The following is a 24,180-nucleotide window of genomic DNA, read 5'->3' as shown; positions in this document are numbered from 1 at the left end:
GTCCGCTTCTCCCAAGGCGACAAGTCCAGCTCAGAAGTCTCCTAAATCCAGGTCCGCTTCTCCCAAGGCGACAAGTCCAGCTCAGAAGTCTCCTAAATCCAGGTCCGCTTCTCCCAAGGCCTTGACCAGCACAACACCAGTGAAAACACCCTTGAATTCAGGCATCCAAACTCCGTCCGTCCAAGGTCGCTTCTCTGTGTCACGTATCAGGACCCCTTCTCCAGCAACAGCAGTTGTTCAACAGATGCCTTTGCTTGCTGGTACCCCAAAAATCCCTCTCAGGAGGAAGAGCATGAAGAGTGCATCACGGAGGACTTCAGGTGTTGCCAGGAGTGCAGTAAAAGTCTTTCAGAAACGAAGTGGCATTTCACGGGCATCAATGAAAGGTGTGTTAAATGCTGAAGTATAAAAGTAACTTTTTCTTCCTTGTGGGTACTATGGAAAGAACTTTGAGCTACTCAAAGCAGTCATATTTGTTCATTATCTGTGTTTCATTGATTCTACAGCTCAAAGTTCCTGGGCAAATATTGTAAAATTTGGACAAACTAAGGCTTCAGTTGTTGCTCCACCTGAAAAGAAGATCATACAGAAACCCTTGAAGAAGGTTGTGTCCAAACCACAGGTTTGTTCTTTAGATTGATCTGTTCAAACTGTTCTAAAACCACAACTACTGCTGAAGTGTGTGGGTTTTTTTTTCCCTTTCAATCTGTCAGACCCCCGCCTGGAAACTAAAAGGCCATACGAGCACTGGACATGCAGATTCCCCTGCCACCATCCTTGTTGGGAGAGCTCACAAAAGAACCATTGTAGATCCAACTGGAGCTGCACCAAAAGTGGTCATGAATCTTGCACTGTTCAAAAAGGACATGAAAATGGATGAAGATTTAACAGGTAGCTGTAGCTTTCTCTGTCACCACAGATTACATGTTGTGGATTTCAGTTTTGCAACTGCCTGTATCTTTGAATTTCAGGACTCTCTGAGATGTTCAAAACTCCAGTAAATGAGAAGAAAAGAAGGTCTTTGGTCAGTGAGAGCAGTGCCAAGAAGACGCCAATAGCGACTTCTTCTATGGTGGAACCGTCAGTGCTGAACACCCCGGAGGAGCCAGGTAATTTGGCCTTTCAGGTGATGCTATTGAAGCAGACTAAAATCGTAATTAGTTTTGCCAAAACAAACCTCAGGGCTGAAGGTGTTCAAACATTTAACTTGCCTTTCAGATGAAATGATGGTGTCTCCGCTGAGCGTAGCGTCTACAGTAAAGAGTCAAAGGTACAACAGCGAGGCAGTCCAGCGCCTTCTCAGTGGAGATGAAGAAGCAAGTTTTGTCAGTGATGCTCCTGCCTCGGAAGTTTGTTCAGAGTCTAAACACTCAGATCCAAAGGCGGGTTCTGTTAAAACTCCCAAACAGAAGCCAGAATTACCTGTCTGCCTCACTGGAGTCAAGAGGATCATGAAAACACCAAGACAGAAGGCTGAGCCCATTGAGGATTTGAGAGGAAAACTCTTGAAAACTCCAAAACAGAAACCTGTGCAACAGGACTGTCTCACTGGAATCAAGAGGATCATGAAGACGCCAAGACAGAAAGCTGAACCTTTAGAGGACATCCGAGGAAATCTTTTGGTAACTCCTAAAAAGAAAACCGAACAACCAGAGTGTCTCACTGGGGTCAAAAGCATCTTTGCAACACCGAAGCAGAAGGTGGAACCTCTTGAAGACCTTCAGGGAAAATTCTTGAAGACTCCAAAAACCAGACAGAGCTCTGATGTCAGCTTGGATGGTGTTGCAGAGCTTTTCCAGACACCAATCCACCAGTCCCAGATGCTGGGTCTTACTGCTGTTGAGAGAATGATGAAGACGCCCAAAGAGAAGACTGCTCCAGTTGTGGATGTGGTTGGTATGAAGAGACTAACGAGAACTCCCAAACAGAGAGGTGAACCCGTAGAAAACAACTTTGGCATCAAAAGGCTGATGAAATCCCCAAGACTGAGAGGAAATCCTCCAGTGGAAGACTTTGAGGGACTTCAGGAGCTCCTGGAGGAGCCAGTGACCTACCTGACAGAGCAGCAGCCAGATAAGGTAATATCTGCAGCATGAACAATTGTAATGAATTATGAAAAATCTTTGTTGAGTGTTTTGTCAAATGAATTTGTCTTATTGCTCTGTTTTAACAAGTATCTCTTGCCTTTCACATTTGTAGCCGTCAGATGCCATGGAAACCCAACCTCAAAGTGTCATAGAGAGCAATACAACTTCTACCCCTGCTTTTCTTGAAAGAAAATCTGTTCGTGGTAGGAGGGCAAAAGCTGTGGAACCCAAACAAGAGGAAACAAAAGACATGGTGTCTGCACCAGCTAGAGGAAGGAGAGGAAAGAAACCTGAGACCAAAGCACCACCTGCTGTTAGACACACCACAAGAGGCAGAAATGCAGAAGTCCCTGAAAGCAGAGATGTTGAAGAAAGTCTCCCAGAGTCTCCAAAAGTTGCTATGAAAAGACAAAGACCTATCAAAAGAGCCCAAGATGAGGCAATAGAGCTAGAGCAGAATCCTGCTGCTGAAGAGGTAGCGACCCCAGAACCTGAGATTGACTCAGTGCCAACCATTGATGTGCATGGAGGTCCAGCACTTGAAGAGAAAGCAGTGCTGAGGCCCAAACGAGGAAGAAAACCCAAACAACCTGAAGAACTGGCACAGCAGGAGCAGAAACATCCTAAGAGTGAGTCATTCTTCAATGCATAATTTCCTGTTTAATCGCTTATGACATTAACTGTCTACACCTGTTTAGTTTAGGAATATTGATACCATTAAACTGACTAATCTTATTTTCAGATGCAGATAAAGACAAGAGTGTTAACTCATCGGATGCTGAGCGTGTGAAGCTACCTGAAGAGGAGAACGCAGATACAGAAGTTCCAGAAACTAGCTTGAGTCAGAAGAAATCTGAGAGAGGCAAAAGAGCTAAACCCATAGAGGCTAATGAAGCTGAGAAAACACAGGAAGCCGAGGAGACCTCCAATAAGCCTGTTCTTCCTCCAGTCAGAGGAAGGAGAGGAAAAAAGATGGAAGCAACAGCATCTCCTGCTGTTAAACAGAACACAAGAACCAGAAATGTAAAGTCTCAAAACACTGTTGATCATCCAGCAGTTGAAGCACAAGCAATAACTGAGATTTCCAATGAAGCCATGACCCCTCAAGTATCGGAGAAGTCCAATGAAAAGACGATGGACCCTGTAAGTTCAGTACAAGTGACGACCAAGCCACTCAGAGGGAGAAAAGCTAAAATAGCATCCACTGAACCCAAGAAAGATGAATGTCCTGTTGCAGATGCTGAAACTTCTCAACCCATTCCTTCTGTTGGTAAACCCAGGAGAGGAAGAAAAGCCAAACCTGATGTTGAGGAACCAACTGAGGTGGCAGAAGATACATGTCTCCCTGTGGAGACCAAGCCTCCAATAAGGGCTAAAAGAGGAAGAAGTGTTCTACAGAAAGAGGACAAACAGATTGAGAATGACAAGATGACTTCACAGGAGACCTCTGAACATCAGGAGCCACCTAAGAAATCACGGAGAACAAGAAAACCCGAGCCAGAGCCTCTAAAAACAAAGGAAGACATCATAGTCCCAGAAAAGGAACCTAGTGTTGAACAAAGTTCAGTTGCTGCAAAGCCCAAGAAAGGAGGACGGAAAGCTAATGCAGATGCTGTCATAGAAACCCCTGCGAAGTCAGTACTCCTAGCTGACGCTACAGAGAAACCAAAACGAGGCAGAAAAGGAAAACAAGTCCCTCAGGAGACCATCCCTGCTGAGAATCCTGAACATGAAGAGATCTCTGTGCCATCTCCTCAGGTCCATAAACCTAGTCGGGCAACACCGGTGAAACGTGCTGTTTCAGAAACCACTCCAGCTAAGAGAGGCCGCCGGGGTACAGCTCTTCCTCTGGGGGAACCCAAACAAGAACCTGCTCCAGAACCAGCCGTGCCAGCAAAAAGAGGAAGACGGGCTGCAGCAAAGCCCAAACTAGACGATGAGACAAATCCCTCCGAAAGCTCGAAGGCTGACGTCCAAGACCCAAAGATGACCAAGAAGGCGGTCAAGTTCAAAACAGACCTGGAAATCCATGAAATTCCAAAAGTTACGCCGGTGAAGGCCGTTCGAGGCAGGAAGACAAAAGTTCCAGACCAGGCTGACGCTAGCAGCAAAGAGGGAACAAAGGAGGCCAGCAGCACTGAAGAGAAGAGACTCTCGGATGACGTCGTTGAGCCCGCCAAGAGAGGAAGGCGAGGAGCGAAGGTTGCAGAGGTGGTGGTGGTGGAAGATATTGGAGCACAGCAAAAAAATCGACGGGGGAGATCAGCGAAGAAATGACTGTTTTGTAAATATTTCTCATCTTAATTACGGTTTCCCCAAATGTTTTTGTAATTCCAAATTTTAGGTATGAGGGCATTGTAGAAGGTAGTTTTATCAACTGAAAATTAAGCACTGCCAATACTTCAGTAATCCATGTTTTTAACCCTTTCATATTTTGTTTTATGGTTCTACAAATATATTGTCGCTGTGGGAAAAGATGTATTAAATTTTTTTTTACTACAGTACAATTGTGCAGTGGTCTTTTTTATTTACTGCTAAATGGTTCTCAAATTGCATCAGACATGCTAGTTTTGAAAGCTTTTGTATAAAATATAATTTAGGTCAAAACAATATTGACCTAAATCGTAAGATGTTAAATATTACAGTGGTGTTATTCTGATTAATCTTAGCTGTGTGTTTCCAGAATTATTTTGTACCTCTAGCATTAGGCTCCAAACAGACTTAATCTGGCCACATTTGGAATGTCAGCATAATGACACTATGGTCTGGTGTTTGATTATTAGTCTGCAGACTATTAAATCCATGAAAAACTTTTGTACCAACAGCTTTGATTTTGATTCTCCATAATAAATATACAATTTAAAACTATGCAACACTGATATTTGTAAACGTAATTCAGATTGCTTGATGAAATCTCTGGTAGTAAAATTATAGTTATTAAACACTGACTGCTTGGTTGTAATAAAACAAATTTAAACCACAGGTTCGAATAGCTCCGATAGTTTATCGTTATGTACTGCTACAACCAGCCTAACTGGAAATCACTTCTGCGTGGTAGGAACCTTGTCAGGAAAACATTGTCACCCGAACAGGTTTTGCTGGCGGACTGAACCCAAACGAAGACCTGACGCTGGAGGGAGATTTGAGCATGGCGCAGTAAGGGTAGCTGCCCTCACACTATCCGAGACTGAAGTGTTTAGTTTTTTCCATAAATTTTTAGAGAAATACTGGCCGCCATGTCTTCAGACAGTGATATACAAACGACAACCAGAGGGTTCTGCTGCAAACTGTGTAACGTCAACTTACCGAACTGTGAGTAACATGAGCTAACCGGAGTACGCGCCTGTTTGGTTAAAAAGTTCTGCTTCAGGTCTTAAGCGTTCTATGAGCATTGTTTTTAATTTTATTATTGGAAATATATGTATTTATCTGAACAGGCAGTCTAGTGGACAACTAATGTTACGGCAGCAGTTTAAAGATGACATTTAAGCCCACGAGTCGAAGCCACGATTTAAATTATCACGTTATGGTCCAAACAATCAAGGAAAATACTGTTGTTGTGCAGCAGACATTGCCGTTTACACAGAGGAGGTAAGACAAATTGTGTTGGATCCAAACATATTAATGGAAAGTTGGGTGGAAGGAGAAACTGTTGGAAAAAGGTGGACAAGCAATAGGGATAACCAAAACACTGAGAGGAAGAGTACCCAGGACAGAGGCTGCAACTGTAACGTTTGTTCTCTCTCTTGTTCTGATTTGTTAGATATACAGTAAATTGATTTGACACTGTAGCAATCTTACTGCTATGAAGTTCAAGCAGTGAGTTGAGAAATGGGGGAAAAAATTTGGAAAATAAATCTGTTTGAAATGTTTGTTTCATCTTGCTGGGTTTTAGCACATTGAAAAATAGTGGTTCCTCCACTGGGCATGGAGGAGAAAATGTGACCGCCAGGTTCACTACATCTAACTGGTTTTTAAAGTTTTATTATAAAGTAAAACATAAACATAATGACTATGTAGCAGTTGTAGTTTAACAAAATATCACCAAGAGCCTCCAGGCTTAAAACCCACCAATGTGTTTCAGGATAAACCAGAATATTTAAAGATTTGTGAGAATTGTTTATCATATTTATTTCTTCATGAAACAGTAATAAATTAAAAAAGATGTATTTCTACAAAATTGAAAAAATAAAAATGGGATTAAACCATAATCCTGTAGTTTACATTATACCAAACACAGATAATGAATTTTACAAGTATCAGACATGTTGTGTTACTCAAATGTAGTTGTCTGGTCTGTCTAATAGTTGATTTTCTTGTTGTTGTTTTTTTTAATGACTATCCAGTGTCGAGTGTGGAGCAGCATGTGAAGGGGCGGAAGCACCAGACGCTGAGCGGGGTCCGCTCCACCAGGAAGAGCCACGAGGAGCACAGTGTGTTTGTCAGCGGCATCAAACCACAGATCTCCTCGACCGACCTGACCGAGTACTTTGAGCAATTTGGGGCCGTTTCTGATGTCATTGTGGATAAAGACAAGGTTGGTCCGCTTCGGCTGGTCGCAGTGTGCAGCTTTTGTTTTTGTGACTTTATTAGAATTTCTTCAGAGCGACTGATGAGATGCTGAACTGTTCCTTTGCCAGGGGGTTTATGCCATCGTTCAGTTCAGTGAGTCAGAGAGCATCCAGGCGGCTCTGGCCTGCGTCGAGCACCGGCTCCAAGGCCTGAAGCTGCGGGTTAAACCTCGGGAAAAGAAGGAGTTCAAACTGATTCCCAAGAAGAAGAACGATCCTCAGAGCCTCCAGCAGATCTTTGACCGGCTCAAGCCTGAGCTGTGTCAGCTTTCTTCGGTAAACCTCCACTTCATACCAGACTCGTTTTCCTGAAGCACATGCTTCATATGATGTTGATGTCTTGCTTTTCTGTCCCTACTGGAAAATAGCATAATGCTATACTTTCTGTGAGCAACCACGGCCTTTCTTTTTTGTAGTTGGTCAAGAAGTTTAATTTTATTCTCACCTGACCTCTGCAGCTCCTCCAGAGTTACCACATTCCTGATTAATGCTCGCCCTGCCTAGCCTGTCGGTTTACCCACCATGTCTTGCTAGGTTAGCAGTAGAGTCGGGCAATATTGCCGAAAAAATGATCACAATGCATTTTTTTTCTGTGTTGAACAATTTCAGTCTTTCAAATGAAACAGTGCAGGTCATAGGATGGCAAGTTGAGAGTGGTGGGCACTGCTAGCTAATGTGTTAGTTCTGCTAAAGCGCTACACCAATACAATATTTACTGAAAGCTAATGCTAAACCGCTAACTTCAATTCAAATTACATCTGCTCTTGAAAGACTACAACCCTTGAGCACTAATTTAGTTTTGACATTATAATTTACATGTTCAATAATCCTGTCTGTGTTTTATGTCTTTCCTGTATGCATCTTGCTTTAAATAAAGTTATGGGGGAAGAAAGAGGAAACAGAACTGCTGCCTAAACAGACTTCACCAAATTCAAAATAAGAGCATGAATATAAACGCAGTCGATAACCAAAACTTCAACACTGATCACAAGACAATCAAGTAAATTATCACTACAGAATTTATCTGAAAACATGAATTCATGGAGAGCTAAGTGCTAAACGTTTTCAAAGCTAAGCTAAAAATGATCTCCGCCATTAGTGGAAGTGTACTCACCACTGCAAGCTGAAAGAAATAAAAATAACAATTAGTTATTAAAAAATAAATAATTATGTTACAAGACAACAAACAAAAAACTGCAGTTTTTTTAAAGCAGGAAAACATTGAGCTAATTCCCATTAGCTGTACAGTTTAGGAGGGAAATGTTTAGGATTGCTACATATTTGAGCCAACCGATTGCTGTTGTCGTTTTCTGTGTTATAATAAAGTGTTGAAATGTTTTTATGCGTACCAACCAGACTCCTTCCATTTTCAATTGAACAGTGCTGGATTAGACTGGATTGTCTTATAGCCTAATCCTGCGTTAGCTTGTCTCTTCTGTCTGTCCATCTAAAGTAAAGTTGTGTTGTAATGCGATGAAATGTAGAAAATCTCAAGGTGAATAAAATCTGCCAGTGTTCTAATGTTTATCTAATTCCATTGGATTCTATTCAAAGTCTGTAAGCTGTTTTTATGTAGTAAAAAATATGCATGAGTGATTGTTGCTGAGGTAGCTTGTGCTTCCTCCCAGGTGGATGCCCAAATGAAACTGCTGGTGGAGCGTCTCCAGCTGGGAGAGAATGAAAAGAAGGCCAGAGGGTTGGTGGTCCAACTCCTGCAGGAGGTCTTTGTTGAATTCTTTCCAGGTGACTATCTCCTGCATGACCTTAGTATGAGAGACGTTCACTTTTCATGATGTTTAATCTCTATTTTCAACATTCCTGTGGGTTACAGACAGTCAGATTTTGCTCTTTGGTTCATCCGTCAACACTTTCGGCATTCACTCGTGCGACTTGGACCTGTTCCTGGACCTGGAAAACACCAAGACGTTCCAAGCACGGGCTAAGACCTCCACAGAGCAGGTCTGATGCTCTTACCCTCATCTCGACCCGTCCAGATGTCATCCTGGATGGGTCGAGGTGAAGCTTTGCTCTCTTCCTCCTCCCTCCAGGCAGGCGAAGGCGTGTCAGACGACGGCCGCTCAGAGGACTCCATCCTGTCCGACATCGATCTGTCCACGGCGTCTGCGGCCGAGGTCTTGGAGCTCGTGGCCACCATCCTGAAGCGCTGCGTCCCCAGCGTGCACAAAGTCCACGTGGTCAGCACCGCTCGCCTCCCTGTCGTCAAGTACCATCACCGGGAGCTCAACCTGCACGGAGACATCACCCTGAACAACAGGTTGGTGAGGAATATGGTGTTTGTTTTTTTTTTTTTTATGAATGCATTTTTCTGTATGTTTTCTCCTCTCCTCTCTGTTGGTCAGACTTGGTGTGAGGAACACCCGCTTCCTGCAGCTGCTGTCGGGGCTGGAGGAGAGGCTGAGGCCTCTGGTGTTCACCGTCCGATACTGGGCCAAGCAGAAGCAGATAGCTGGTAAGATTCCAGTTCAATTCCAAAACACTTTATTGATCCCAGAGGGAAATTAAATGTTGCAACTCATATAAATTCAAAAGAATTACTGTAGATGGTGATGGCATCTTTAGATTTTCCATTTGTAAATGTAAAGTATTACATGTTCATTTAGGTTATTTCAGTCTTCAGCCAGCAGGTGTCAGTAGAACCACACATTCCTCCCTAACAATTCCTCTAAACTCATTTATCTTTCACTTTATTTCTTATTAATTTATTTTGCCTTCTTTTTCTTTCTTTTTTTTAACTTAAGCCTCTGTAAAGAATAAAGAAATCAAAATTACGGCTCCTTTTGTGTTGGGTCAGTAAACTTAAATGAAATCTTATTAAAGCCGTTCTTCACCTGAAGAGCACGCTAATTACCCTCGCTCTGTGCCAGCTCTCTTTGAACTGGAGGCTGGCGCCGCCGCCGGGCCTTTCATCACAGGAGTCAGGCGAGCGTGATGACATGTAAAGCTGCAGCTTTGACCCAAAATGGCCGTCTGAAAGCAATCGCTTTGATCAGCGCTGGCAATTTACAAAAAAACCAATAATCATAGGAAATTATCGTGTGTCACAATGAAGTTTTCCCAACATCAAAACCGATTGTTGAACTCCAGTTTTATTAGTTTGATTGGGCTGTTGTTTTTTTTATTATTATTTATTTATTTCCACATTATGGCTGATATTCCGGTCAGAAGTTGAAAACTGTAGAAATATGAAAGTTTTATTTACTTATTGTAAAGTATGAAAAGGTAAAGCGACATCAGACTTGATGATTAGTATTAAGTCTAATTAACTCAATGTTAATTGCTTAAATATTGATTAATATTTTAAACAATATTTTAATATTTGCTTAAAATATTGTGAATTTTTTAGGCAAAAATTCACAATATTTTTGCTTAAGCAGTTTTAATACGAGATGCATTTTCTCTAATCGGCGCACGGTCAGAAATACACACAGCCTCAAATATAAACACTGAAGATGAGCGATAAATCAACTGGCAAATGAACAAAAAAGAAATCAGTCAAAATAAGAATCAGCTGGTCAGGCTTTTTAAAGATCGGCCTGAAAACTGCAATCGGTGCAGCTCTAATAAACACTGCACCGAGTTGCACCTGGACCTCGACCCTTCCTGCTGCCACGAGGTCCTGGAGTAATCCTGGCTCCATATTTGACCGTTCTCATCAACAGAACCAGTTCAGTTTATTTCAACTTGTTTCATCTTTTCAACATAGTTTGTAAAGTTTCAGTTGACTTCATGTCTCGGCCATTCCACATTAACATCGGTCTGCTTTATTCACTCCAAGACTGGTTCCAGTGTGTGTTCAGACTGGTTCCAGTGTGTGTTCAGACTGGTTCCTGTGTGTGTTCAGACTGGTTCCTGTGTGTGTTCAGACTGGTTCCTGTGTGTGTTCAGACTGGTTCCTGTGTGTGTTTGGGATCATCTTCCTGTTGGAATTCCAAGTGTTTTCCTTCTCAGGGATTTTGGTTAGAATCTTCCAGAACAACCCAGGCAAAACCAAGACTTTAACCAATCATAGCTATGAACATGCAGTGATCAGCGTCACTGTCCACAGTGACGTAATTAAAAATGATATATTTCAGCTTCAGTTTCTTCATGAGCTTCATTGTGCAGCTTAGTCCAAGTGATGTGAGAGAGAAAAATGTGAATAAATAGTGAGAGTTGATGAAGCTCAGCATGAGTTCACAGATTTCAACCCATAAAGCAGCTGGCTGCTCGCTCACACGGCTTTTATTGGTTTATGCACAGCATGCTGGGTAAAAACGGCTGGATGTTCCTTATAGGGAGACGCTGCCCTGTGAGTCATCTCATAATGCAGCGGCTGCAGCAGGTTCAGTCAGATCCATGATGTTGAGAGGAAAAAAAAACACCAGCCACTTTTACAGTGTCCTCATTTCCACAGATCATAACATCCTGATGTTTAAAGAGGATTGAACAGTTTTGGCTTAACTACTGCTAACATCTAATGGCCTTTTTTTTTTTTTTTTTCCAGTTAACGATTATTCGATTACTAAATTAGCTGAAGATTATTTTGCTAATCGGTTGGTCGCGATGTATCGTTTCAGCTCTGATCTGATGGTATAAAGTGTCTGGTTGTTTCCTGATAGCAGCTTGTGACCTGCAGGTAACCCCAGCGGCGCCGGGCCGCTCCTCAACAACTACGCCCTGACGCTGCTGGTCGTCTTCTTCCTGCAGAACTGCCGGCCGCCGGTGCTGCCCACGGTGGACCAGCTCAGAGACATGGCCTGTAGGTGCTGCCTCAGTTCACCAACACCGTGTCTGCATGTGCACAAAGCTCAGAGTGCTTTTATTTTATTACAGGGAGAAGAAACACTGATTAACATGAGAACATTAGTCTCTCATGAAACCACGTCGCCTGTTTCATTTTGTCAAAATGAAAACATTAAAACACATTATTCATGAGAAATACAAGATCAGACTCTCAACTGCACAATCATGTAAATCGTTTGCTGCTGTGAAATTCATTCTGCCGATTAAAAGAAGAGAGGCTCGTTGCCCAGGCGATACGTGTTCTAAACCCAGAGCGTCAGTCAGAGCTGAGGGAGACCTGGTGTCTCTGGAGGAGCTGCACAGAGCTGCTGCTCAGCTGGGAGAATCAGGGGACGATACCGATGCACATCTGAGTTCCAGTATCGTCCGATCCGATACAGAAGATCAGCACTGAATTGACTTGAAACACTTAATTTTAAACAGAGACATAAATGTACTAAAATAAAAATGTATTTGATAACTCTGCACCAGAACGGCACACAGAAAGACACTTCAATACGTACGCATAAAAACCGTTTAGTGTTGTATAAACATTGAATCCAATGTTTCTCCTTGATCTTAATTAATTAATTTTAATCTGGGATATAAATCCAGCTCTAAACTGTTAAATCTGTTGTGTTCACCTTCATGTTGAAGCCACTAGTGGTCAGATATTGTTTTCCACCATAAACACGTTTGTTCCTTTAGAAAGGTTTTTGGAACACCGTTCAGCTGCCGCCTCTAATTTGAACTCCAACCTGAGGTCTCCTCAGGGTCTGAGCTGACTATTGGGAACCTTGGTGATGTTCATATCTGCATGTTTTGCAGGTGAGGAGGAGGAGTGTGTGATCGACGGCTGGAACTGCACCTTCCCCAGTCAGCCCATTGCAGTGCAGCCCAGCCAGAACACTCAGGACCTGTGTAAGTCCTCATGAACCAAACACAGTTCATTTCCTTCTTCAAAGATTTGCTGCTTTTTTGTCTTCACACCAAGTCTTACAGGAAGTTAAGAGACAGTTGATTGTTTTTCCACTAATCAAACTGGGTAAAAAAAAAAACTACATCTGAAAATTGAAAGAGAACACACCACACTTTTCAGATGTTTGGTTAGAGAATTAAAAACCAGTAATCATTTTCCTGCAGTGACATTTTAGTTTTGTGGTGGAGTTTGGCAGATCAAACCAGAACTATTGATACCAAGCTGGTTTCAGTTTCAGATCAATATTATAAGATCAATACTATGGCTTCAGATTCCTTCTTGAAATTTTTGTATCTTGGTTTCTCAATTTTTCCCGATTTTTTGATTTGCTCTCAAATGATCTTTTTTTTTCGTACTTTCCTGATTTTTAAATAAATAGTTTTTATATGTTGTTAAAGTATTTTGTAGACACATAAACTTTATACAAATTCTGTCCGAGGTTTAAAAACAATTCAAAGGAAAAAATACCTAAAAGTCAGGAGTTGTCAGTGGGACGTGTTTGGCTGAGTCAGTTGATGTTAGGATGTAACAAGCTTCGTCTTCTTCACATTGGATATAGAAGGTGTTTTTTTCTTTGATTAATATTATGATATATATTTTCTCATTTATTTTATTTTTCCTGTGACATTTTACTTGTTCAAAATAAATCAGGGTTTCATTTCGTCTCGTTGCTCTCTGAGGTTTGACATGTCCTCCTCCCAGGTTCTCTGCTCGCCGGCTTCTTCACCTTCTACACACAGTTTGATTTCCCCAGCAGCATCATTTCCCTCAGGCAGGGCTGTGCGCTTCCAATCACTGACTTCCTGTCGCAGGCTAAAGACGGCAAAGCATCGCCGGAGGGGCCGGCCTCCGAGCCTAAGCTGGGCCCCCTGAACCTCTTAGACCCCTTCGAGCTCTCCCACAACGTGGCGGGGAATGTGAACGAGCGCTCACTGTGTAGCTTCCAGAAGGCGTGCCAAGAGGCCGACAAGTTCTGCCGCAGCCCGCGCTACCAGAACAAGAGCTCCAAGGGCAAGTCGTGGGGCCTGGGCCGCCTGCTGGCCCCGCTAGGCGCCGCTCAGCAGGCCCACCCGGAGCGGCTCGTCATCACCATCCCCTTCAGGACCGCTGCCCTCCCAGAGGGGCTCCGCGGGGAGCTGCACTCAGCAGGAGACGGTTTCAGGCTGCTGTGGTCCAGGAAGGTCTGCTCCGCCGTGGAGGTGGTTCTGAAGAACGTCCTCAGGTGTGAGCTGGAGGCTTCCACAGCACCCGGGCCAGAGGAGATGGAGACCACGCTTAACGACAGCACCCAGAGCGTGGAGTCTAACAGCGATGGCAGCCCTCAGCGCACCGGCACCAAGAGGCCTCTGCCGTCAGGCAGCGACGACTCGGCGACGCCTCCTGGCAAAAAGCTGAGACTGGCGAGAACAGCGAAGGCCGACTTCCCGCCCTGGGTCTGTGTCCAGAAACACGCCGTGTGGGTGGGCAGGCGGAAGGTGAGACGGGAGCTGGTGAAAGGTCCGGACATCAGACCGGAGGGCAGCTGCCTGGAGCTGGAGTCACAGGTCACAGCGTCCATCGCCGACAAAGAGCCGGAGCTAAAGGACCCCCTGGAGTTCAAGGTCTGCCCCCAGACGGTGGGCGGGACAGAAAACACCAGGCTGCTGCTGAATGTAGAACCAGGAAGTGACAAGGCGGGGGTTTTTCACGACTTCTTTCACTTCCTGGAAGTGTTTGTTCCCAAAATGGTGGAGACGGTGCTGGAGAGCGGAGCGGGCAGCGCTTAGCGCCAGACCCACTTCACATCCGTCACCAATGACGACACAAACTCTGGAGGGAATAGGAAGGACATCTACTTTAACTGCTCATTTCTTACTGTATAAAGGTCAAATTACTGTTTTGTTTTATGCCGTTTGTCCTGTGAGTTAATCAGGGCTTCCTCTGATGGTTGAGCCTCTTTTAAAGTTTGAAACTTGGCCTTGCTTTTGGTTTGATCTACTTTCTATGGATCCTTCAAATTATGAAAAGGACTCAAATGAAAATAAATAAATCCAATTCTCATTCTGAAACTGTTGTGCATTTTATTCACTCAAACATCATCTTGAAGCCAATATTTGAACTTTCTCTTTGAGACTTTGTGTCTAAGTCCTGCGTGCTTCCTGGTCGGCTGATTTGTTCTGGTCCCATTAAGACAGATGAGGGTAATCACTCAGATGGGCAGTGTGTTTTATTGCAGCAGACCAGACTGGAGCTGAGTGATGCACACAGCTCCCCTCTGCTTATTAACACTATTCATCTCACTTTTTAAAGGGCCGTACGCCCAGCCAGCAGGTCGGAGCTGAAGGTGGCTTGGAGATTTGACACCTGTGGCTGTTTTGTAAATGAAGCACAAACTGCTGGATGGTTTAAGAACTGCCTGTTTGTTATATGTCTGGTGTAATAGAGGAAAATACATAAGATCAAACATTTAGAGCTAAAGTAGACAATGTAGGTTCTTAAAGCTAGAAAAAGCAAGAACATTTTAATAAAACAAAATATTTCTTTAAAAAATTTAGATTTTTTTTCTGTATGATATTAGAACCTTCTTAAAATTATAGTCCAACTCTTTTTTTTTTTCCAACTAAAGCATCTTTTGACAACAAACAACTTGGCCTAGTATTTTAGGAAGGTGGAAATGTGAACTCTTTGTTTAGAGCAACTCTTTGTTTAGGGCTACCAAACTCTTAACTTTTTCTTCTGTTTAAATTTGTGATGAGATGGTTTTTAATCTGTATCGAAGTAGATGTATTTTGCAAAACTGCAATAGAGAAACGTTTTTCGCGTCTCATCAACAGCCGGAAGTTACTACTGGCAAAAACGACAAGAAAGGCGATAGGAAGTGGTTAGAGGATGATAATTTATTTGCTTTTTCTTATTTTGTTTTTTGTTTTTTTGACAATATCCAGCTGCAGCTCTCAGAGTTCATCAAAAGTTGTCATTCCAACATGTTGAATCCATAACTCAACATGTTGGGTTATGGATTCAGATTCCTTCTTGAAATTTTATTTTTGTATCTTGGTTTTACATGGCCAGCTGTAAAGCTAAATGTTGCATATTGACTCCTTCCTTGGAAAAATACGTTCCAAATGCACCTTTATGTCCAAAATGACGGCATATAAACGTCTGATGGCATTTTTATTTATTTTTTTTTTAGATTTACCCACAATGCAATAGATCTGTGAAAAAGTCTTGTTTTTTTTTTTCTGAGTAAACAGCCCCCGGTATCTTTCCCTAACGTTCCAGCTTTCTCTAGTAGAATAGATCAGGTGTGTCTGATGTACGGCCACACACACACACACACACACACACACACACACACACACACACTACGCTCTAAGCCTGGGGTTCACTGTGATTGATTTCAGAACTAGAGCTGTGTTCATTTCTGGCCAAAAACAACAAAACAACCTTTATTTTATTTATTTATTTATTTTATTCATTTATTTACTCCGTTGAAACTCACAAGTCATTTCTCTCAAGCTTTCTGTCATCAACAACAGCAATCCTGCTGAAATGGGCGATCAAGTCCATTCGCAGACAACACTCCGTTTTTTTCTCATTAATTAACCAAACGCTCATTTTCTGTCTCTACTAAAAACTCACTTAGCCAGTAGTTCATATGATATCTGTGTGAATGTGGAGGCCGGAGCTGATTTATTTAGAGTGTCGTTCAGTTTGTGTCCAGCGGAGCATCGACATTGTTCTCCCACCCGAGGTCTTCACAGCTTTTTGGGAAATGTCTGTTCACCATCTGCCGTTAGCCCTCCGTTCATCACAGCTGTGACTCACGTCGGTTGTGACGTCACGCGTATTAGTGGAGAGATGCGGCTCGTTTATGGTCCGGCCAGTCATCCGCCCCGTGACCAGAACCGACGACATCTCGCTCGCTGAGAACATTATGGCGCTTCAGAGGGAGATCGGTTTACTAATTGCACGCTGACTTCCCAAATGTGTCTCACATTTGAGAACATCCTCTGAGGTAGAGTTGCTTCGAGCCACTCAGTCCCTGTGTTTTTACTCAATGGAAATAATTTAAAAGAACAAACTTTTCTCTTCTGCGAACCAAAGGGAAATAAATGAAGTAGCACCTCGTTCCAAGCCAAATAAGAAATGTTTCTAGAACCTGCTCTGGTTCTAGTAAAAGTCTTCCCTCATCTGAATTCAAGCACACAGCTTAACAAACTTTATCACGAATTTAATGACATTCGTGGCTCATCTAAAGATGAAACGATGTTTGGAGGTCTGTAGCTACTGACTCCACTGTCATCCCTGGTCCCTTCATTCCTGGACCAACCTGGAACTCAGTGAGATTCTGAGAGTGACCCATTCTGTTCCAAACCTGGCTGATGGATTTTATACACTTGAGGCTGAGGAAGTTGTTGAAACACTGGAAGGATGGATGACCCATTACTTTGGACAATGTAGTGCATAGTGTTTGACAAATCTTGTGAGAAACACATTATATACTAGGTGGTCGAACATGGACTGTATCATTCTATGTTGATGGATTCTTTCCATAATCCATAAAATTACGTAACTTACAGAAATGAATTTGCTAAATGGAAATGCACCAATTTTTTAAAAAAATTACTTTTGTCCCCTTTTTTTGCTACAATGAGATGGTTTTTCATCTGTATCAAAATAGATGTATTTTTACAAAGTTGCAACAGAAACTTTTTTCCGTCACACATACAGCTGGAAGTTCTTCTGGCAAAAACGACGAGAAAGATGGGGAGGATGACTATTTGTTTATTATTTTGTTATTATTTTTATTATTATTGTTCCGTTGTTGTTTGTGACTTTGTGCAGCTGGCTCCACCAGAGCTCTCACAGTTCATAAAAAGTTGTATGTCATTCCAACGTATTGAATCCATAACTCTTCTGTAAAAGGGCCGACTACAGTTTCGCCCTACACCTAGCCGCTCCAAAGTAGGCGGGGCTTGTTGCTCCAATGCCTGATTGGCTGATAGATGTTGAACTCTAGCATCATGACTGAATTAAGAATATATCTCATGTAGATGTTTAAATCTGTCGTTGCAATTGTTTTTAATGACTTATTGCATGGTCAAGCGTATTCACATGGGATTTTAATTTAATTTCTTATTTAATGGAAACATACGGAGCCCCACAACTGAAAAATAGTTTTTTCGACATTAGCCATTCTTAGTAACTTAGAAATTAATAAATGCCGTACAGATTATTCCTTAAAACTAGCAAATTTGACTCTGAATCTTGAACTAGAACTTCAACATAATCAGTTTTGTAGGACCACTTTTTCTTATCCATTACACTGTGATAGACAACAAGTAATGCTTAGTTCACATTAACTATATGTATAAACTACAAAAAACAATAGAAAGCCCATTTAGAGGACAACTGAGTGATGCCAGCCTTTATGACCATCCTCCACTTTGGAGGATTAGTATAAGGGCTATGTGTTGCAAAACCTGCAGTCTTTTTTTTCTTATTGAAAAAGCTTTTGTTTTGTTCCTCTTACATAACTAGATATCCTCCTTTAAAGCCAGTCACATGCTCACGGATCAACACTCCACATTACGGTGGGCCACAATCAAGTCCCCATTCTGCCTCCAGAACAATGCAAACAGACCTGGCTGCATGAAAAGCACTCTGTTCATATTAGTGGCTCCCCGCTTCTGCAGATAAGGCTGACTGAAAGTGCATAATCATTTCCCCCTTTCTGTCTGTGATGGCAGGAAGGAGTCGGGCATTCTCCAGAGAGATTGCTCCCACTCCAGAACGGACTTCTGTGCATGGCTGTGTGTGCGCGCTTAATTTTCCTATTTGTACTCAAGCAGCATGTGTGATCCAAATGAAAATGGAGGTGGGTTTTACCGTCTACAGTAAGTAGATCTCCCTCGTTATTGTCGTCTGCTGAAGTTATAAATTGTCCATTTTGTGCATAACACACTTCCTGGACATGAGTGGCATCAGGGCTGCTGCTGGAGAGAAAAAAGTTGCTGAAACTGAACAAGATCATAGGAAGACAAAAAATCAAATAAAAAGTTTTGGAAAATCAGTGGCTTCCCACTGGTCTCATTATCAAGGCCTTGATTGCAACTCAAACACAGGCTCCTGTCTGGGAGCCCGGCTGGCTCTTCAGAAGTGCATTAGCTGGGGTTTATTGGACTGTGACAACTCAAACTGTCTGCCCTGTCCTTTATCTGCACACTGTTGGGTTTCACTGTTTACCTGCACACACTGGAGCGAGCTAATGAGCTTGTTTTGTGCGCGTTATTGTTTCTTGCCATTCAGTTTTTATGGGCTGTAGTAGGAATGGAGATAGGTCGATTACTCTAGTAGCATTAACTAAATGTTGAGGACAAACTCAGATAGCAGTGGGTGATTACCAGGATGAACAGAAATGCTTCGCTCCCTTTATCCATGATGGTTCATCTGTTTTTGTTTACTCTTTATGCATCAATAATGATATGATAAAAAGCAAAAAATAAAATCACTAATCCTCCCCTAATATTGGTTAAAGTTATTGCACAATAATTGCTCTGAATGGTGAGAATAACTAATGTGTAACACCAAGCTTCACTCACAGCCTTTATAGCCTGTTGGACTTTAATGGTCGTTTCTTTGGGGATTTATGCCTGAATCAAGGTGTGTTTTTGACAGGGGCTTAGGGACAGACAAAGACAAAACCTTTGTTTTTTACAGCTCTATAAACAACGTGTTAAAGGGGGTTACCATGTTGTCCCCTGGGAGCTTAGCAGGACAGCACAACACGTGTTGAAATGTCCTGAGCAGTAAACTCTGAAACACCAACGGTGAGGTTTCATTTCTACTTGACGTTCCTGCAGTGGCTTCAAGAGGTTTCAGCTCATTCAGTGTCTTTATTATAAAATCAATCTGTTAGACCTGGTGGCTTCATGGTTTAGATTCTTACCACAAAACTGCATCCTTTGACTGGCTGGTGGCATTCAAACATAGCAAATTGTGTAAATGTGTATCTTCACCATCACGACATAAAAAATTTTCCATGCATAATAAACCCAAATAACAGAAAGGTTTATCAGGCTAAAAGGACTTAAAGCAGCTGCTCAGAATTACAGCAAACAATAAATGATATTCTTTAACTGTGTGGCTGATAGTTAAAATGTTTAACTGAGACTCAAAACGTTTTACTGACAGAAAATAAAAAGAAAACTGCATGGCTAAAATGTTTGCCAGACTAAACTTTTTGGCTGAAAGGTGAACTTTCTACTAGTTAGTTAACAACTTTGGTTAACAGCGGAAGCCCTTGGGTCCTACATAGTTTAATAAATAGTGATGTTTTGGGAAAAAATATGAGTAGGAGTAAAAGTTCTAGCAGGTTAACAGCTTAAAGCTTTTAGGTGAAACATTTGCTAGTAAACTAAACCTACATTTTAGGATAACACATTTAATTTCTGAATAACAGTTGCACTTTTTAGTTCAAAACAAAACTTTTGCTAGAATGTTACCTTTTTAACTAACAATTAATTTGTTGTCCAATGGTTAAACTTTTGGCAAAAACTTAAAGTTTTTGGATTACAAAGTGCCCAGAAAAAAGGCTCAACCTTTTGAGAAGAACCTCTGACTTTTGGGCTAACAGTTGAATTTTGGGGGGCTAGCAGTCACTGCTCCGTAGCAACTAAATTAAAACTTTTAGCAACAACTAGAAATGTTTAACAGCTTAAACTTCTGGCCAATAGCTGAAACTTTTGTCCAAATTTATCACGCACATTGAATTGATGAACTAACTGCTCAAATTATCCAGATGTTACAGTTTTTAGCTTATAGGCTATACAAAATTTTGAAAACATCACTAAGCAAAACACCATTACAGATTTGCACAAATCTTGGAACAAAATCAGCAATGTATTTTTTGCAGAAAAATGAACACATTTATTCACTTTAAGCACAGAAGATATTACAATCATTAAGTTTGTCCTGCTGGTCTGAAATGTCCAAAATGTAAAAGTGGAATGAACTTCATGTTTATGTACTAATAAGTGATTTAGAGGTTTTAACCAACAGAGAAGGTATTTTGTTTCATGAAGCTACTTTAATTTGCGGTTCATTTGGTAAAATAAATCTAGACAGATAGAAACGTTTATGGTTTCAGGTTTTGTTCCTGTCAGTTGCAGCTCTGTGGACTGAACACAGCAGAGATGATCCCTGAACATAACTAGTTTATGTTCCAGTTACAGTTTAGTGGATGAAGTAATTTTTCACCTGTTGATGCAAATATTTATTGGTCTTACTGGAATACATTTTCTCTAACTTCCATGTTGACTGGTATCGGTACTATGTAGAGCATGATGAGTTTCTTTTTTCACATCTCATGAAGAAAATTGTTGCTCAAAAGATTTTAGGGTTAGTAAACTGATAAAACTGCTTAGTCATAAAAAAAAACTATAAATAATACAAAAAGAAGACACAACAACATATTGTGTAGTAATTAGCGACAAACAATGCCTCAGGAGGGGGTTGATTATGCATGACCTTTATATAATAAATAAAAATGGCTCCAATGCATTTCATGCAGCAATAGTCTAAACAAATAATGAGTCATTACTGTTTTTAATGTTGCATTAATCACCAGGATGATCAAAATGATCCACCTGTTTGCACACTTACTCAAAATGCACGCGTGCACACACACGCACACACACACACACACACACACACACACACACACACACACACACACACACACATGTTTATGTGGCCATCTTTGTGGGGACTTTCCATTGACTTCCATTCATTTCTACAGCCTAAACCTTTACAGACCTAACCATCACATACCTAACCCTAACCCTATCCAAAACTCAATTCATACCTTAGTCCTAACTCTGACCCCTGACCCAAAAATATGGTTTCCCCTTGTGGGAACCAGGCTTCGGTCCCCACAAGGAGCAATTGGTCCCCACAACGTAGTATATGTCAGGAAAATCGTCGCCACAAGGTATTACAAACAAACGCATGTACACACACACACACACACACACACGCACACACACACAGACACACACACACACACACACACACACACTTAAAGAGGTTGCACTTGTTGGATTAGGGTTGCTTTTGTAGAGTGTTGAGAAACAGTAAAAAAATAAAATAAAAATACACCCCTATTTTTCAATCAGAGTTGGTTCTGTATTTTTATTTTTTTTATTATATATAGACGTATTTGTCATGTGCATATATCTTCTTGCCAGTGGGGGCGCTCTCGTGCTGCTGTGGGTCTAACAGGGAGAATGAGTTTCCTGGCTCTGGGCATGCACGACTCAGAATAAATGAGTTCTTGCCAGAGAAACATTGTTACGACTCGCTTCCTCTATGATCCACAGAATAAACGAGTTCTTGCCAGAGAAACATTGTTACGACTCGCTTCCTCTATGATCCACAGAATAAACGAGTTCTTGCAAGAGAAACATTGTTGCGACTCGCTTCCTGTGTGATCCACAGATCTGGTTGCACAGGATTCATCTGCCTGTGCACCACTTGATACTGGCCCCAGATTCCCCTAGATCTGGTGCCAGTAACAATTGGGGGCTCGTCTGGGATCCCAAGTGCATTGCCAGGAGCGGTTGCTGCGGAGACGGTGAGAGACAGTTCCTGAGGCTTCAGGGAAGCCTGCATTGCGTGCGTCATCAAGAGAGCCAAAGCAACCGGTGAAACGTCAGCATGGCTACCATCAATCCACGGCGAACACTCATGTTCAAGATACAGAAAACATTTTGTATATTGAGTACAGAACAGTTGCAGATAGTTGTGACTTTGATTGACGATAGAAGTGCCATTCATGCTCATGATTTAAGTGAACCAGAACTGTATGATTTGATTATTGACTTTGTTAGAAGTGAGAAACTGAAAAGGCCTGAGGATGAAGGTTCGCCACTGATGTCGGTGCAACTGGAGATGACCCAACCACATTGTCAAGAACTGATAATGTGCCAGCCGGTCAGACTGGTTATCCTGCTTCACTTCAGCTGGACTTCATCAACTCAGGCCTGCAGACAGCTACTCCAGATACAGACATTCCCTTGCAGCCAAGACAGACAGCAGGAGGCTCCTCTGCTGACATACCAACAACAGCAAGTGAAATTGGTAAGAGGAGCCCCTCTCCTAGTGTAGGAGACAAGGTGTTGAGGTTAAATGATGTTGTAGCTTTACTTCCACGCAGAGAGTTTAGGCTTCATGTTGGACAAATCTCTGATTTTGGTTCTGATGTGTCATACAGTAACCTATGTAAACAAATAGACAAAGGACTACAGGAAGGTTGTACTGACATGGAAATAATTTGCACAATCGTCAGATAATGAAGACAGGTACATTCAAAGAAATGTTGTCTAACAAATGTGATTTAAATATCGATGAGCTTAAGTGGTTCCTCCCCTCACATATCAGAGATAAAAATAGTACTGAGCTTTTCCAAGATTTAAGTAATGCAAGGCAACCAGAGAAAGAGAGTGCACAGCAATTTCTGTACAGAATAATGGGTCTTAAGAAGGTGTCCTTTTCGAGTCAGCGCAACCTGGGCCAGATTTTAGCTATGATAAGAAACTGGTACAGGGTACATTTTTGCACACACTGTACCAAGGATTGAATGAAATAAACAGTTATGTCAGGCATGACCTTAAACCTTTCCTTCAGGACTTGCAGGTTAGTGATGATTTCCTGTTGGAACAGATCACAAAGTCTACAAGTGAAGAGGCAGAGAGACTAAGACGTCTTGGGTTAGCATCGAAGACTCTACCTGTGACTGTAGGTGCAGCCCAACTTGAAAATACTAATTCAAAGCAAGACAAAGATGATACTGATTTGCAAGCTAATTATGCTGCAATTAAAGAGTTGACTGCACAGGTGTCTACTTTAACCAGACAGTTGTCCCAGGTTATTAAAACTACTGAGAAGGCCATGTCTGACCCTCCCTGTCCACCCAAAAATCACCTCCCAGCAGCTCCAGCTGACACTAGAGGCTGATGTAGCAACTGTGTAGAGCAAGGCCGAGTCAGTGGAGTGCAGAGTTAGGGAATGGCCAGGAGATGGTTCAATGCTATTCCAGCCTAAGAATACACCCCTATTTTTCAATCAGAGTTGGTCTTGTCTTTTGTTTTTTGTTTTTTAATTGTATATAGACGTATTTGTCATGTGCATGTATCTTCCTGCCAGTGGGGGCGCTCTTGTGCCGCTGTGGGTCTAACAGGGAAAATGAGTTTCCTGGCTCTGGGCATCCACGACTCAGAATAAATGAGTTCTTGCCAGAGAAACATTGTTACGACTCGCTTCCTCTGTGATCCACAGATCTGGTTGGTCATCTGCCTGAACAACATACTGGCCCCAAATCCCCCTAGATCTGTTGCCAGTAACACTTTCAGGCGTCATAAACTGAACAGCAGACCGTGAAGAGCCCAGACAAACTGGAGCTACCCTCATAAACGTGTTCTGAGTGAGCAGCTCATACCTGAAGGGCTTTTTGTGTGTGTCTCTTCCTCAGAATCCTTATGAGAATAAAATTAAAATATCGAGTTATTTTCCTCCTTAACTTCCTCCTCTAAAATGTGTTTATAGTGACCTGGATTTGAAAAACGCTTCATGAAGTAATAGTGATGTTTGCTTTAATTCGGTTTAGGACTCACCAGGCCTGTCATCTCAAAACACTTCAGAAGACAAAGCGCTCCAGTGCATACCCACTTATACAGAACCCTGTTCTGTCCAGATTCAAATCAAATCAAGTCAAGTCAGT

At 42.0% G+C, this 24,180-nt stretch overlaps 2 protein-coding genes across 8 annotated transcripts in view; both read left to right on the top strand.

Annotated features, from left to right (window-relative positions):
- Positions 1-4,591, top strand: part of mki67 (marker of proliferation Ki-67) — a 9,098-nt gene extending 4,507 nt beyond the window's left edge. For 4 of the 7 annotated variants that reach the window (XM_016675198.1, XM_007559645.2, XM_007559630.2 and 1 more), the window contains exons 10-16: positions 17-386; positions 507-622; positions 714-891; positions 972-1,109; positions 1,219-2,078; positions 2,200-2,716; positions 2,830-4,591. In XM_016675198.1, the coding sequence (XP_016530684.1) occupies positions 17-386; positions 507-622; positions 714-891; positions 972-1,109; positions 1,219-2,078; positions 2,200-2,716; positions 2,830-4,364 (3,714 nt within the window). In that variant the 3' untranslated portion in view covers positions 4,365-4,591. The remainder of the gene's footprint in view (positions 1-16; positions 387-506; positions 623-713; positions 892-971; positions 1,110-1,218; positions 2,079-2,199; positions 2,717-2,829) is intronic. The other 3 variants (XM_016675212.1, XM_016675206.1, XM_016675209.1) reach the window with 2 other exon arrangements.
- A 539-nt stretch (positions 4,592-5,130) lies between these two features.
- On the top strand, positions 5,131-14,467 carry tut1 (terminal uridylyl transferase 1, U6 snRNA-specific). The gene is made up of 10 exons (XM_007559620.2): positions 5,131-5,399; positions 6,434-6,624; positions 6,728-6,934; positions 8,287-8,401; positions 8,490-8,617; positions 8,707-8,933; positions 9,019-9,128; positions 11,295-11,417; positions 12,269-12,361; positions 13,122-14,467. The coding sequence occupies exons 1-10, from the start codon at positions 5,324-5,326 to the stop codon at positions 14,183-14,185; spliced, it is 2,334 nt and encodes a 777-aa protein (XP_007559682.1). The 5' UTR covers positions 5,131-5,323; the 3' UTR covers positions 14,186-14,467.
- The last annotated feature ends 9,713 nt before the right edge of the window (positions 14,468-24,180 follow it).

This window comes from Poecilia formosa, unplaced genomic scaffold (assembly GCF_000485575.1).
Source record: "Poecilia formosa unplaced genomic scaffold, Poecilia_formosa-5.1.2 Scaffold4, whole genome shotgun sequence".
In the NCBI taxonomy this organism is placed as follows: Eukaryota; Metazoa; Chordata; class Actinopteri; order Cyprinodontiformes; family Poeciliidae; genus Poecilia; species Poecilia formosa.
This window is presented reverse-complemented; position numbering and strand designations above follow the sequence as displayed.

Excerpts from the sequence above, each read along its gene's own strand:
- tut1 (XM_007559620.2), top strand. The coding sequence starts at position 5,324 with ATGTCTTCAGACAGTGATATACAAACGACAACCAGAGGGTTCTGCTGC. Across the intron at positions 8,934-9,018 it reads GACATCACCCTGAACAACAG|ACTTGGTGTGAGGAACACCC; the intron begins GTTGGTGAGGAA and ends TCTGTTGGTCAG. Across the intron at positions 12,362-13,121 it reads CCAGAACACTCAGGACCTGT|GTTCTCTGCTCGCCGGCTTC; the intron begins GTAAGTCCTCAT and ends TCCTCCTCCCAG.